This window comes from Thermobia domestica, chromosome 18 (genome assembly GCF_964235325.1).
Source record: "Thermobia domestica chromosome 18, izTheDome1.hap1.1, whole genome shotgun sequence".
In the NCBI taxonomy this organism is placed as follows: Eukaryota; Metazoa; Arthropoda; class Insecta; order Zygentoma; family Lepismatidae; genus Thermobia; species Thermobia domestica.
This window is the reverse complement of record NC_137471.1, coordinates 329,764-343,564: the sequence shown is the minus strand read 5'-3', so window position 1 is coordinate 343,564 and position 13,801 is coordinate 329,764. Positions and strand designations below refer to the sequence as shown.

Here is a 13,801-nt window from a genome sequence, read left to right as displayed (position 1 = left end):
CAGGTTATATTAAAAAACGAAAACCACAAAGAAGTATGTGGGCAAAGAGTATCTCTACTCCAACTCATTTTTCTTTACAACAATTCAATTTCCCACACAAAACAAAGAGCATGGATATTTGGCATAAAAGCTTTCGCTTCCTTTTAACACACCACGGCGCTGCAAGCGGATCTGAAATGCTGGGTAAAATGCTACGAAATAGGGCAGGTTCTATCGACAAGAAATTCCATAGGATATGCTATGGCATGGGAAATACTATAGCATTTGCTACTTTACACGGCAGGATATCGATTATACGATTTTTACTACGATAAATGCTTCCGTCTAAATGTCAGATTAAGGTGTCATTAGTTGGCATGAAACTGATTGACTATAGTTAACGTCAGGTTCAGGTATCACTGACTGGGGCGAAGCTGATTAGTTCCAGTCAATATCAGGTTGAAGTGCCTCATTTTGTGGTATGAATTTGATTGACTAAAGCAAATATCAGGTTTAGATGTCAACAAATGGCAAAAAGCTGAGATGTAAACAATTGTAATGAGGTTGAGATCTTACTGACATATGATATTATGTTGAATTGGTTGAAGTTAGAGTAAAATATCTACCTTTGTGGCAACTCGCCTTATTTTAGAAGTCTTCTCACAATCTCGAGTGAAAGATGACGTTTTAATACGAATTTTGATTACAATAAAGGTCTAAGAATCAGGATAAATAGTTTTTATACAATTGACATGACAATAGGCTGAAATAGTGTGACGTCACATCCTTCTCGTTGCCATGGTGATCGCCATTTTATTTTCTAACCAACAAGTAGCCTAAATACCTAAAGGACCTATGTGCAAAACGAAAACAGTGATGAAATATTTCGGAATTGCAAACATTAGTGTGGAACAAATACTTATGTTTCATTTTAAATATGTATAATGACTGAAACTGAAAAAAAAAATGCTAGAAAAAGTAATTAGAAAAGAAATATGTTAAATAATGTTACGTGTATGACAAGCATTGACACTGAACTTAGCGAGTTCACATGTCTTGTGAATTTTTCCTTCTGATGTATATTTTGAGAATTTCCATATTTTCAGATTAAATTAAACCTTCAAGTGTACTCATCATGTTCATAATCAGATATTAACTTTAAATAATTCCGGGAAATTTTTGATTCAGTAATATGAGTATGATATACTATTGCAAATTTGAAGAGGATTATTGTTTAACAGTTGTTTAAAATATATACTGAACCATTCATAATTGAATGCCTAATTATTGTACGTTTTATAAATGCTTTTTTTTTAAAAAAAAAAGTTGATAGAGAATATAAGAAAAGATGTTACCTATATCCACTGATGGTCTGGATTGAATATTTCTAAAGGCTAGCCTTTTCTTTCTTTTGTAATGCATACTTAGAAATAATATTGTACACTCCCATTATAAACAGTAGACATTAGAGGTGTAAATGTCCCAATAGAATTAACATTATTCTAAAAGACTTTTTTCTTTTTTAAAAATTATATACTTTTACAGCTTTCTCTGTGCCGACAGTTTGTCAGTCTACACCTTAGGGAGTTTATATTGCGTATGATTGCATCTTATGGTGGATTACATGATAATTGTGCTTAGATTAACTACTTGATTTCTACCTTATTACTTAGGGATGTGGAGCTTTTAGAAATAAGCTCTTTAGCTCCATTAGCTTCACGCGATTGTATAGAAAAAACATGGCGATCACCATGGTAACGGGAAGGAAATGACGACATCACTATTCCAGTCTATTCTTATGTCTCTCTACCTCCATGATTCCACACGTGGGTGCACGCTCCAATGGAGGGGGGGGGTGCAATTTGATTTTTTAGTGGCACAATTCGAAAATGTCGGTATGTTAAACAATTTATAAATTGAAAAAAGAAATACTGTTAAAATGATAGAACAAAATAAGCAAATAATATTTATTTATGTATTTATTACATATTTGTTTACATTTATAAAAATTTAAAAGGAATGTTGAAGATCCTTTTAATAAACGATTTTACAACCAGATTGGGTTTCTCTAATTACAAATTGCTTTTAAATTAAAATAATATGAATTATAATAATAATTATAAAAATTTAAAATATAACAAAACAGTTTATAAATGGTTTCAAATTAGAAAAGTCCAAATAGGTTGTAAAATCATAAATTAAAGGGATTGCACAACAAATTTTGTAGGTATGACTGATGTGCTAATATTTCAGTTATTTTGGAAATATACCTTGTTACAAATGTCATCAGATTGTTTAAATAAAAATATAATATTCTTTACTGTATTTGGCGATAAGTATGAATTATATAAAGCTTAAAAATATTTACTTTATTCAAATGATTTTTGTTTTAAATATTTGTTTAATTTCAGTTTTGTATTTTGTCATTTTTTAGTTTTTTATGTACTTCGTTTTTCTCACATATAGTTCTTTCAGCACAAATCCGTTGAAAAATGGGTAGCGACTCAAAATAAGTGGTGTAAGTAAAATAGAAGTTCACGGAGGGGGACATTATGACTTTAGAGGGACATAAATAGCAATGGCAAAAGAAAAGTTGGAAACCACTGCTCTACATTTTCATTTTTAAAAATAAGCAGTAAGGGGGAGTGTTATTAGATTTTGAGGATACGAACATTTCTTGTTAATATTCGATTTATTGCTTTATTTGCATAATTTTGCTTACTATAATTTTTAAAAAATGATTTTATACATTAAAATTGCTACTTGGTTGAAAAAGAAACTGAAATCAAGACTTCTATGGTAAAATTTTTTGAGTGGTATCACCTGTTTCTTTGAAACCAAAATACGAAGGAACATAAGCACTTATAATGTTGGATGTTTGTGTTTAGGTGTAGGACTTCGTATATCAGAAATAAGATGTTGAGGTACAAAGAGTACCAAACTTTGTCTTTCTCTTTTCTTTTCTTTTTAACTAACTACCCAAAAACTCGGATCCAGGTGAAAGACATACGAGTATATATTAAAATTTCCAAATTCCTTTAGGAAGTGCACTCTTCAAAAAACTTACCATCGTAGTTATTTTCTTTAGAAGTCCTGTATTCTTATCATATTTAAATATATCGAACCAATGTGAATCTCCTTTACCCAATTTACATCAGTAGATGATTATACCTTTTTGGAGCAATACTGTTCCTTAGAGTAAGTCAATAATATGTACTGTCTCAATGATTTTTAATATTTGTTTAGGGTTCTCTTTACTTGAAGCATAGTCTCTAATAATATCAAGAATTGAAAATGTTTTAAGCATATGCATACAGTTTTCTATTAACAGTCACCTGACATAATATGAACATCTTGTGGATGCTCAAAATTGTCCAAGTCGTTGTCCGGTAAATGTTCACAGAACACCCTTATATTATGTAAGAAATTGAAAGGTAAATACAGGAAGTATGAAGTACTATTTCGAATCGTCACTCACTCTACTTATAATTCAACTTGTAAGGTTTTAAACTTCTAATTAATTTCCTTATGTTGGTTGTTTACTTTAGGCGTGTCCTGTCTGTGCATTCACGCTTCGCCACTGTCAGTAATCATTCATAGTTTTCTACAATGTAGCGAGGATTTAATTCTACGTATTTGATTGATAACTGTCTTTAAAGAAAATTATTAATTCCGAAAAATGCTGGTAAAAGAACGAATAGAGGACGGTTTTTTCCTAGGATAAGGATCTTTGTGATAAAATTGTAATTACAAGTAAGAACAAGCGAATTTTCAAAAGAATATAGATGGCCATATTTCATTGAACAGCAATTGTAGTTCCTCGATACATTTTGTTTTGTAAATCCAGTGTTTAGTTTGGTAGCATTTGATATTTGTTTTGCTCCATATAAAGTGGGAATGTGTATTTTGGGTCTGTGGATCCAAGCAGTTTGTAGCTGGCATTGAGTTTCTCTCTGAGAGCTTCTCGTCGAACCAGTCTGTCTTGCTTCTGCTTGCGGATGGCGCGGCCCAGGAAACAAGAAAAGAATACTCCAAAGAACTGTTAAGTAAAGAAAATAAAGATGTATAAATATTATAGCATAGTATAATATAGAAAAAGGCACTCTGATGTTCGTTGTCAACAATTATTTATTATTAAGGTATAATACGTTTCAAGCTAATCAATCCACCGTTTTTTCAATCTATCAAAAGCAACAAACACAAGAACTAACACAGAATATTTTTTATTTATTTATACTATTTATAGATGGCATTAGTAGGAACTAAAGACAAATGAAGGCATGATATTCCAACCAAGGATCTTATAAATATAGGATCTGCCCATACAACAAAATCGTGAAGCCATACGTCACAGCTTCGCCACACATACTCCGCACCACTAAGATCGCAATGTTTCGAGCCAACAATCATGGCGGAAACATGAGTAGCCAATCAGACGTTCCGGCTCAGACGATGCTCGGTTGTTTTTTTGGCTTCATTGAGTTCATATGATGAAGATACGTATGGGCACATCCTCTATTTTATAACATCCTTGGATATTCCAACCAAAATAACCAAGGATGTTATAAAATAGAGGATCTGCCCATATGTATGTTCATTCAATTAACTCAATGAAGCCAAAAACAATCGGGCATCGGCAGTTTGATTGGCTACCCTCGTTTTTGCCAATGTTGGCTCATAATATTACGATCTTATCGGGTGGAGCGGGCAGAGTGGGGTGGCGAAACTGTGACATGTGGCTTTACGACTTTGTTGTATAGGAGAGCCTCTATTTTATAACAGCCTTGAAAATAACTTTTTTTTTTGAAAATATAAAACACATGTTTAGGGTTACCGTATGATACATTTTTGAAAAGGGGGACATTTTTAAAATACTCAAAAAAATATCTGTTACTAGACAAATCTTTCAAAGAGACAGCGACAAAATATAGTTTATATAACTGTGTTTTATAACGTGTTGTATTTCCTTTAAAATTAAACATTGCTATAATATATATTGTCCAGAAAATGTTACATTATATGTCCTTCTAAAGTAAATTTACACCCAGCAATGCAACGTCTCACGTAAAATACTATTTTTAGAGATACTAAAAGTCGGTTTACTCAAAAAGACAGGATGTATGTAATGATTTTGTACTGGTACACCTATTCCTAATCTGCACCAAGTACCGGGAGAAAAGTTTTAAATAGCTTACAGTTTCTTCCCGATATATACCATAAACTGTGCGAAGCCACTGGTGTGCATGCATTTGTATAAAGGAGAAATAAATAAAAATTCTACTTTATATAGGAAATTACGAATCTTCAACTTGTAACAATTGTCTATACGCAGAAAAGAGGATATAGCCGTATGCAACCATCCAGGGAGGGGCAGGAGTTGGTAATTCCCCCCAAAAGAGTTTGAGGAATGAATATACTTTAGTCGATTGTCTACTAATACACTAATACAAAACGTGAGAGTCTTATGTCGGTGGTGCCAATGCCCCCGTCAAGCGAAGTCTGAAATAACGCCCTTAAACTACGTATTCTCTTACAATTCTTCTCCGTCATTAATGATACAATCCTGAGTTGAAGTTTTGATGTTAATATTACGTTAAAAGTGCAACGAAGAATTTTTCACAATCGTGTCATACAATCGACGACATGATATCGTGATAGGCGATACAATTCTGATAGTGGTTGCCCATAGAATCAACACACAAGAATATATACGCAACGAAAATACAGACCTCAAAATCCATTAGAAAAGGCACCTTCACCTGTTGAATCCATAACTAAAATTTAGAACATCGCATATAATGTGTCTGAACACTAGTAATTTAACACAAGAAAATATGACAGGAACTTGACGTAGAAAAGAATTTACAAATGAATGTCACATATAAGCATATTATTTGCTATAAAATGAGGGACAAAATGAGTATAACAGTAAAATAAATATATAATAGTATTAATATTATCAACATAAATCATATCCGTACTATTTCATTACTAATTCTTTCTTTTTTTCTTGCAGATTTAGTTTAAGAATAAAAGATTCCATTTTTTCGTAAAATGAAACCGTTTTTGTACCTAGGTATACACTCTACATATTTCTGTATATATGTACATAAAAGTGTGAAATACATTAATATTCTCACGGTTCATTCATCGTTGGTTCTCCAAAGCAACAAGAAACTTCAGGTTTGGTGTAACTATTTTCCTTGCGTCCTATCAGTTGTCAATAATATAGAGTAAATTGAAGCGCTTGGAAGATAAAGGTGGTATGTAACAAATTGAATATGACGGGAAAATTGACTTTCACAACTTTGTCCGTTAACATACCACCTTCACCGTTTCTAAATATCAGCACTAGGACGAGGACTCTCCAAATAATGTGTTATATAGCATAACTAATATATAACACGTGCATGAACAGCCAGAATGCAACGTTTCAAAAAAAATGTAACATAACACCTTTATCCTCCAAGCGCTTCAATTTATCTATTAATCTTCTGTTTCGAACTTCAAATCGGTGTCACTATCCTCACCATTATTTTTTAAATCCTTATTACTGCTACTTTGGTCACTGACGACATTAGACTAGCAATGGATAGAAAGCAAGTAACTGTTCTTGCTCTACTAGATTTCTGTAAAGCTTTTCAATCAATTATACATAAGATTCTTTTCCATAAATTGGCGACGAAATTTAACTTCTCCAATAGTGCTGTAAAATGGGTTAAAAATTATTTACAGGGACGAAAGCAATTTGTAATCGTAGCCGATACTTCTTCTGCACTACGGAATCTCACTCACGGCGTCCCTTAAGGAAGCGTCTCTCTCCTATTCTGTCTGTACATTAACGACCTTCCTTCTGTCTTATAATACTGCAAGTATCACCTATACGCAGATGATTTTCAAACCTATATCTCAGGTCTACCCGAAAACTTGAACAAATGAATGACGACTTGCATCGCATTTACTTGTGGTCAAAAGAAAATGGGTTAACCATAAATCCACTTAAATCGAAGTGCATTTGCGTCTCCTCTAAACGACTCATACAAATGCACCGTTCGAATATACCAACAGTACAGATAAATGGAACAATTATTCCATTTTCTGAAACTGTTACAAATCTCGGGGTAATAATAAATCAATTTCTTAAGTGGAAACCTCACATTAAGGCTGTATGTAAGAAAGCGTTCTGGTCTTTGCATTCACTCACTAGACTAAAGAAAAGTCTACCCACTGAAACAAAGCTACAACTTGTAAAATCTCTAATATTTCCTCACCTTGAATATTGTGATGTAGCTCTATCAGACTTAAATGAAGAATTAGCGTATCATTTGCAACGTATCCAAAATGCCTGTATACGGTTTGCTTATAATCTCAAACGATCAAATCATTTAACTCCATACTACAGAAAGCTGGGCCTTTTGAAACTTGCCGATAGGCGTTATTTGCATCGACTCACACTTCTCTTTAAGACTTTGCGCTTCCAACAACCTTCCTACTTATTTCAACGCTTGCAACCACTATATGCTCACCACGATCACAATACAAGATCAGGTGTAAATAAACTCCTTTCTCTTCAATTACATTCGTCAAAATTCTACTCAAATGCGTTCTTTGCATCCACTATCCGTGCGTGGAATGACCTCCCACCCAACACAAGGCAATCTCAGACAATCAATCTATTTAAGAAGTCGGTTGAGCAGATCCTCCTATCAAGGCTTACTAATATCTGAATAAATGCTGATTTTTATTTGTTCTTTTTTGTTCACTAAATGAATGTAGTTATTTGTAGTATGTATGAATATTATGTAGTTATTTGTTATAATCCATGTGTGCAGGTGATGTGATTCATGTGTGTTTGTGTGTGATTGTAAGTGTTTTATATATTTTATACATATATTATTAGTATTATTATTGTATTAGTATACATGATCATGATCATTGCATGGTCAAGTGGGAGACAAGGCATGATTAGCCTTAACTTCGCCATGTAAAATAATACTAAATAAATAAACAATATTTCGATCTTCTCACGAACGTAATTGAATTTAAAGAATGGATGAATGGTTACCATTTGCGTTATTCATTTATTTTAACAAAATTGACTGTTCAAAACTTCAATGTATGTGTTTTATAATTATTTAATGCACATCTTCAATTTATTTGCTTAATTGCTTATTCAAAAGCTATAAGAAAGTTGCGTTCTAAAATTATCGTACATTCACCTATTATCGCAAGGGCATTATCGTATATAGCAGTAAGACTTAAACTAGAGGTTGGTAAGTGTGAAGAATGCAATAAATATTCAACTAACTGATACTGAGAATTTGTACGAGGTTTTCTTTTTGGATAATAGGAAAGCTTTACGCAGTATACGTGACATTTCTACCGGATAACGTGCAACTTTATTATTATATTTTCTGTAATATTTCATGAAATTTTACGTTAACAAAAGTGCTATTGCCTACTTGTGTATTTGTTACTATTCTCATATATTTGTTACCCTTGAAATAAAAGCACCGACAAGTAACAAATCAAATGTTTGTGGCTAATTTTAGGACAAGATAACATATTGCATTGAAATATTTTATTTTAAATACATTTGAAAGTGTAATTACGTCCTTACATTTGATGTTGTGTTATTTAGCCGTGTACTGCACACGAAATAGACTCTTCAAAATGATCAATAAGACGAAATGAATGTAGCGCCAATTGGTGTTTGCAAAAGTAATTCAAAATTTTCAATGCAAGTTTGCTGAAAGTGTCCACGTACACATTTCGCGTGTCTTGCAGATGCGCACTTGCTGCAAACTTGCAGTGTGACACAAGAGAAACGTGTACTTGCTGCAAACTTAAATGGTATCTGAGAGCGTTAGTTGCTGTACAATTACCAGAACTTGTAATTGATTTGTGTTAAAGTATTTCATAATACATACAATATAATTTTAATTATTTGATTTCAATGTAGGGTTGTAGGGTTAAGCATATTATTTATATCTTTTACCCCTTAACACCTAGACTTTGAGCATAAGGTGTTTCGATGGTATTGATTGTTAACAACTCAAAATGAGATACATGCATCTGAAAAGTCCTTAAAATAAAATCCCGAGTATATTCGTGCTCACAATGGACCAATATTATCTATGAAACTTGTGATAATAAGCTAAACTGAATGTCAACTTCATCAATCTCCGTTGTCATAAAACAATAAGAATATTATCAAGAAAGACGGAAGAAATTGAAGGCGCCACAATCACTACTGCAGATGAAAATAAACTGGAATGTTGAATGAAGGAAATCACAGTGACATCTACTGGAAAGAAATTTAAAGAACAAAGGAAAATAAGTATAATCGCCCTTTTAAAATACGTGCTGATAAACAAAGGTTAACACGAGTATACTCGGGATTTTACCAGCATATTTTCGATAAAATTAAACACCCGAGTATTCTCGGTCTTTTGTGTTAAAAGGTTAATAATATAAATAGTAACAATAATAAACATGAAATCAACACGATTCCATTCAGTACTCGATCCGCTATGTATCACATATGTACATCATCATATAAAACCAAATAACTTAATACGAGTAGAACAGTGATGTGCGTATATTTCAGAACCATGTGTTTTAATTATAATTAATACATATCATACAACTCAAAATGAACTTACCTGTACGAGACCGAATATGCTTGCAATTCCGCCTATGGTAATGGCGCTGTTTTGAACTAAATTTTCAAGTTTGGTTAAGCAACCATTTTCAAATAGAAGGCATTGGCTGTTATCGTAAATGCAACAGGAATTGGGTATAGTGTAATTCCAGGCGTCCCAATCAAGTGGGCCATCAACTCCACAACACCAGAACTAAGTAGAATAAAAATACACAACGTATTACAAAACTTCTTGTAATACAAAGTATGATATAAACGTACTGGTAGTTATACCTGACAGTTGATTGTGATTTCTTGTATTTTTCTTCTTCTAAGATATATAGTAACCAGCAAAACAAGAAAAGAGGGAAAAAAGTGTTAAATACTAACACCGTTTTTTTTTTCCTTTCATTTGTATAAAAAAGTACGGGGTGTTGAGTTTACAATGCAACTCGGAGTTGGGATGGTACAACTTTTGAATCGTAAGTGGTATACATATAATGCTTATACCAAAATGAATTCTTGTTCATGTAGATTCTCTTTTAAAACCGGGAAACAATGATGAAATGTCATTAGTATTCACGCATTGTTACTGACCAAGACCAAGACAAAGATCTTCTATCAAGACATGTTCTGTTTCTTCTGTTGGCACGGTAATGATTATGGTATTCTAGGATTATGATGTAATACGTTTGGTAGATTAACTACCAGAGGTAGTCACAATTAGTGCAGAACATTATTCTAACGTTTTGTACGATACATGTTGACAGTGCTCGTATCTGAATCTTCTAAGTATATCTTCCCAGTAACACAAACTTGGAAAGCTACATAACTGACCATTGCTACAACATAAAAATCAAGGATCTTATAAAATAGAGGATCTGCCCTTACAACAAAATCTTGAAGCCATACGTCACAGTTTCGCCACCCCTACTCTGCCCACTCAGCCCAATAGGATCGCAATGTTTTGAGCCAACAATCATGACGGAAACGAAAGTAGCCAATCAGACGATGGCAGAAACGAGAATAGCCAATCAAACGTGCCGATGCTCGGTTGCTTTTTGACTTCACCGATTTAATAGGATAAAGATACATGTGGGCAGATCCTCTATTTATAACATCCTTGATAAAAATATACAAGACAACATACTGTGTCCCTAACGAAGGAAGTTTTAAAAGAATTACGTTGAGAATTAATTCCATACGGTATTCATTTTAATTTGTCTAATCTAGGTATCTCCTCTCCAGGCACGTAGTCAAGCGGTGGGTCCGAGGGGTACGGACCCCCGCCCCCCTTCGGAGCCAGAAATAAAAAAAAAATAAAGGAGGATGAAAGAAAAAGAAACGAGAAAAAGAAGAATCGGCGTTAAAAATATAAAGCTATTGCAAGCGTTTGGTTACTCTTTCTTATGAGGAACTTTGTATGGAGGAAACGGGGAGGGGGAGGGGGCAAGTTGAAAATGAATATTATTATAACGGAGCATTCTTAATTCCATCTAGCTCCATGCTAATCCTATGGACTACAAATGACGATCGCTAAAGCGATCAGATAGACTCTCAGGTAGAACTTAAGAAATGTTTAGTCACCACTGGCGTCTCTGGCATGTAAATTTTGGGGGGACATAAAAAAAGCTATTTAAATGGTACTACCTAACCCAAGCTATGTATTATCTTTGATTCCATTTGTTGCTTTCACGGACCCCCTGAGAATTCCGAACTCTGTTATAATCGTTTCACAGCCTGAATATTATATTCCAAATACGGTCGTTTGTAAATAAATTAAATTAGAATAAAATATGGAATATTTTGTACTTCAAAATATTGGGGGAACGCGTCCCCCTCGTCCCCCCGCCAGAGACGCCCGTCATCACCAATGAGCCTGGCAACATAGGTTCCAATTACACTTATTAAAGAAATTTTTAATTTCGCGACAACACTAATCCATTTTATAGGATGTCTTTACTGCGAAAGAGATCTCATTGCTATCCTTGACGACATTAAACGAAGATAAGAGAAATAAGAAGAAAGAAGACAAAACGAACCGAGTTCGAATGAGCTCAGAAGACCTTTTTCAATACTTTTTTATATTCTTTTACTCGAGATTTCTTCATACAGTAGTTTGTTATTGCAATACTTACTAACATATCCTCATTTTATTGTCCTAACAAACCAGTAAGGGGATGTTGCCAGTAAAATAGTTTTGAATGACCTAGCCCCTGGTGTGCAACCACAGTATTTCATGTCACGCTCCCCCCTATTACGAAATCCTGGCTAAACGAACCAATATATGTTGCCAGTAAAGTAGTTTAGAATGGTCGAGCCCCTGGTGCGATAAGCACAGTATTTCGCCACGGACACCACTATTACGAAATCCTGGCTACATGCTTGTCCTCTCTCAGAATTGAATAAACTTCCGCGTGATATGTGATTTCAGAACTTATATGGTATGGTATAAAGCATGTCGTAGACTAACGGTCCGAATAAGTTTCTTCCTGATAACCTGGAAAGTTTAATCTCGAACTGCGAAAAGTATACACATTTAAACAGGAAGTATATTTTTAAAAACTTGAATTAATTGGTATAGACAACAATAAAGAAATTAGAAAGTTTAAACAGAAGTCTCACAACTTTGAAAATATCCTCGTAATTTGGATACTATAAGATAATAAGTACATTCATAAGAAACAAAGAGTAAAACACAATAACAATAAATAAAAATAATAAAGCAATGTTTGAACTTCAAGAAGTCAAATTTAATTTCAATATACGTCAAAATATGATAAGACTATATGGCAAATGCATAATCTCAATTTCTAAAGAGTATTTCGTGACATTTCAGATAAAAAGAAAAATACTGAAATCGAATAAAAGGCATTTATCGAATTAAGGCTGCATGAGCCGGTGTGGCATACCAGTAGTAAATCAAGATGCCAAAATTCATATCAGCTAAATATTTAAAATAAGCTTTACTGTATTGAGATAATGTCCGAGTGTACAATCGTTCATGCTTGATACTGTACTAAGTGAATTGAACGAAATGAGTTTTAATGAACAGGATTTACCCGAACACCTTTATAAGATTTTGCTCTTTTTTTGGTATTAATCCTAGCAGGACCAAAAGGGGTCTACAAAATGCCACACTTTCGAAATTTGGGATTTTAATCATGAATATATGTGATCTTGGTGTATATTGTGTTAACAAGTTTATAAAATATTTGTTCTATGGGACAAATCTTTCCCTTCTGTTTTGTTTGTGAATAATAAGAGTTCAAAGATGGTGTTTCACATGTACATGGTCAAAATGGTTGAATCGAGTCATGTTCGTATTCGCATAGTCACCGTTATCCGTTAACATGTTAACGGGTTGCTTTCATTAACAAACTCGACTGAAATACTCGCTCTAACTATGTGTTGCAAACAACATAATTAAAAAAAAAATCCCTTTCAGTTAAGAGTTATTGTGTGGCGTAATGGAAGACGTATACACTAACGTTACAATCCTATTACATTTTCTAGCGTGAATCTAAGAACTTGACTTGAGGGTCATTTTCCCTGCCCCTTCTCTCTAGCATGACGGTTAACTGATTGTGCATTAATCATACACTTTCTGAATATTTTACATAATCTTCTACTCTGCATATTTTGCTTATTTTTATGTGTGTAGGTTAAGTCACAACTTTTCTGAATCTTTACTGTATTTTCTGTATTCTGTTTGTTGTTTCATATGTCTAGGCCAAGTCACATATTTTCTGAATTTTTGTTTTATTCTGTGTATTTTTTTTTTAATGTGTTTGGTCTAGTCAAATAGAATCTAACCTTCTAATATTTCAAAGTCACTCTGTAAGGTCTATATTTTTCTAAAAAGAAATCCCTATACTAACAGTCTTACCCTGCTGCATGGATTTGCTAGCCACAATTAAAGAAAACACTTTCACAGTTAGAGCGGGAGTCTCGATTCAGATATATTGTGATGGTCAGTTACATCCAACTATTATGCGTGAGGTTTAAAAAGAAATCATACGGGACTGCCATTTGGCCGGGCTTAAAAGGTCACACATTAATAAGAATAAAAAAAAATGATTGGTTTTAATTCTTAGTCACGACCCTTTGGGTTCATCTGTTGCCAAAAGTGATGATTTTGACGTAAAAGTAACACACCAGATAAAACAAGAATGGCGA

The 13,801-nt window shown here is 33.5% G+C and overlaps 1 protein-coding gene across 1 annotated transcript in view; it reads right to left on the bottom strand.

Annotated features, from left to right (window-relative positions):
* Window positions 1-1,932: 1,932 nt before the first annotated feature.
* LOC145674916 (uncharacterized) overlaps window positions 1,933-13,801 on the bottom strand; it is a 160,071-nt gene continuing 148,202 nt past the window's right edge. Inside the window, exons 7-8 of the mRNA XM_081745174.1 lie at window positions 9,645-9,836; window positions 1,933-4,018 (exon numbers count right to left, since the gene is read on the bottom strand). Coding sequence (XP_081601300.1) covers window positions 3,830-4,018; window positions 9,645-9,836 — 381 coding nt within the window. The 3' untranslated portion in view covers window positions 1,933-3,829. The remainder of the gene's footprint in view (window positions 4,019-9,644; window positions 9,837-13,801) is intronic.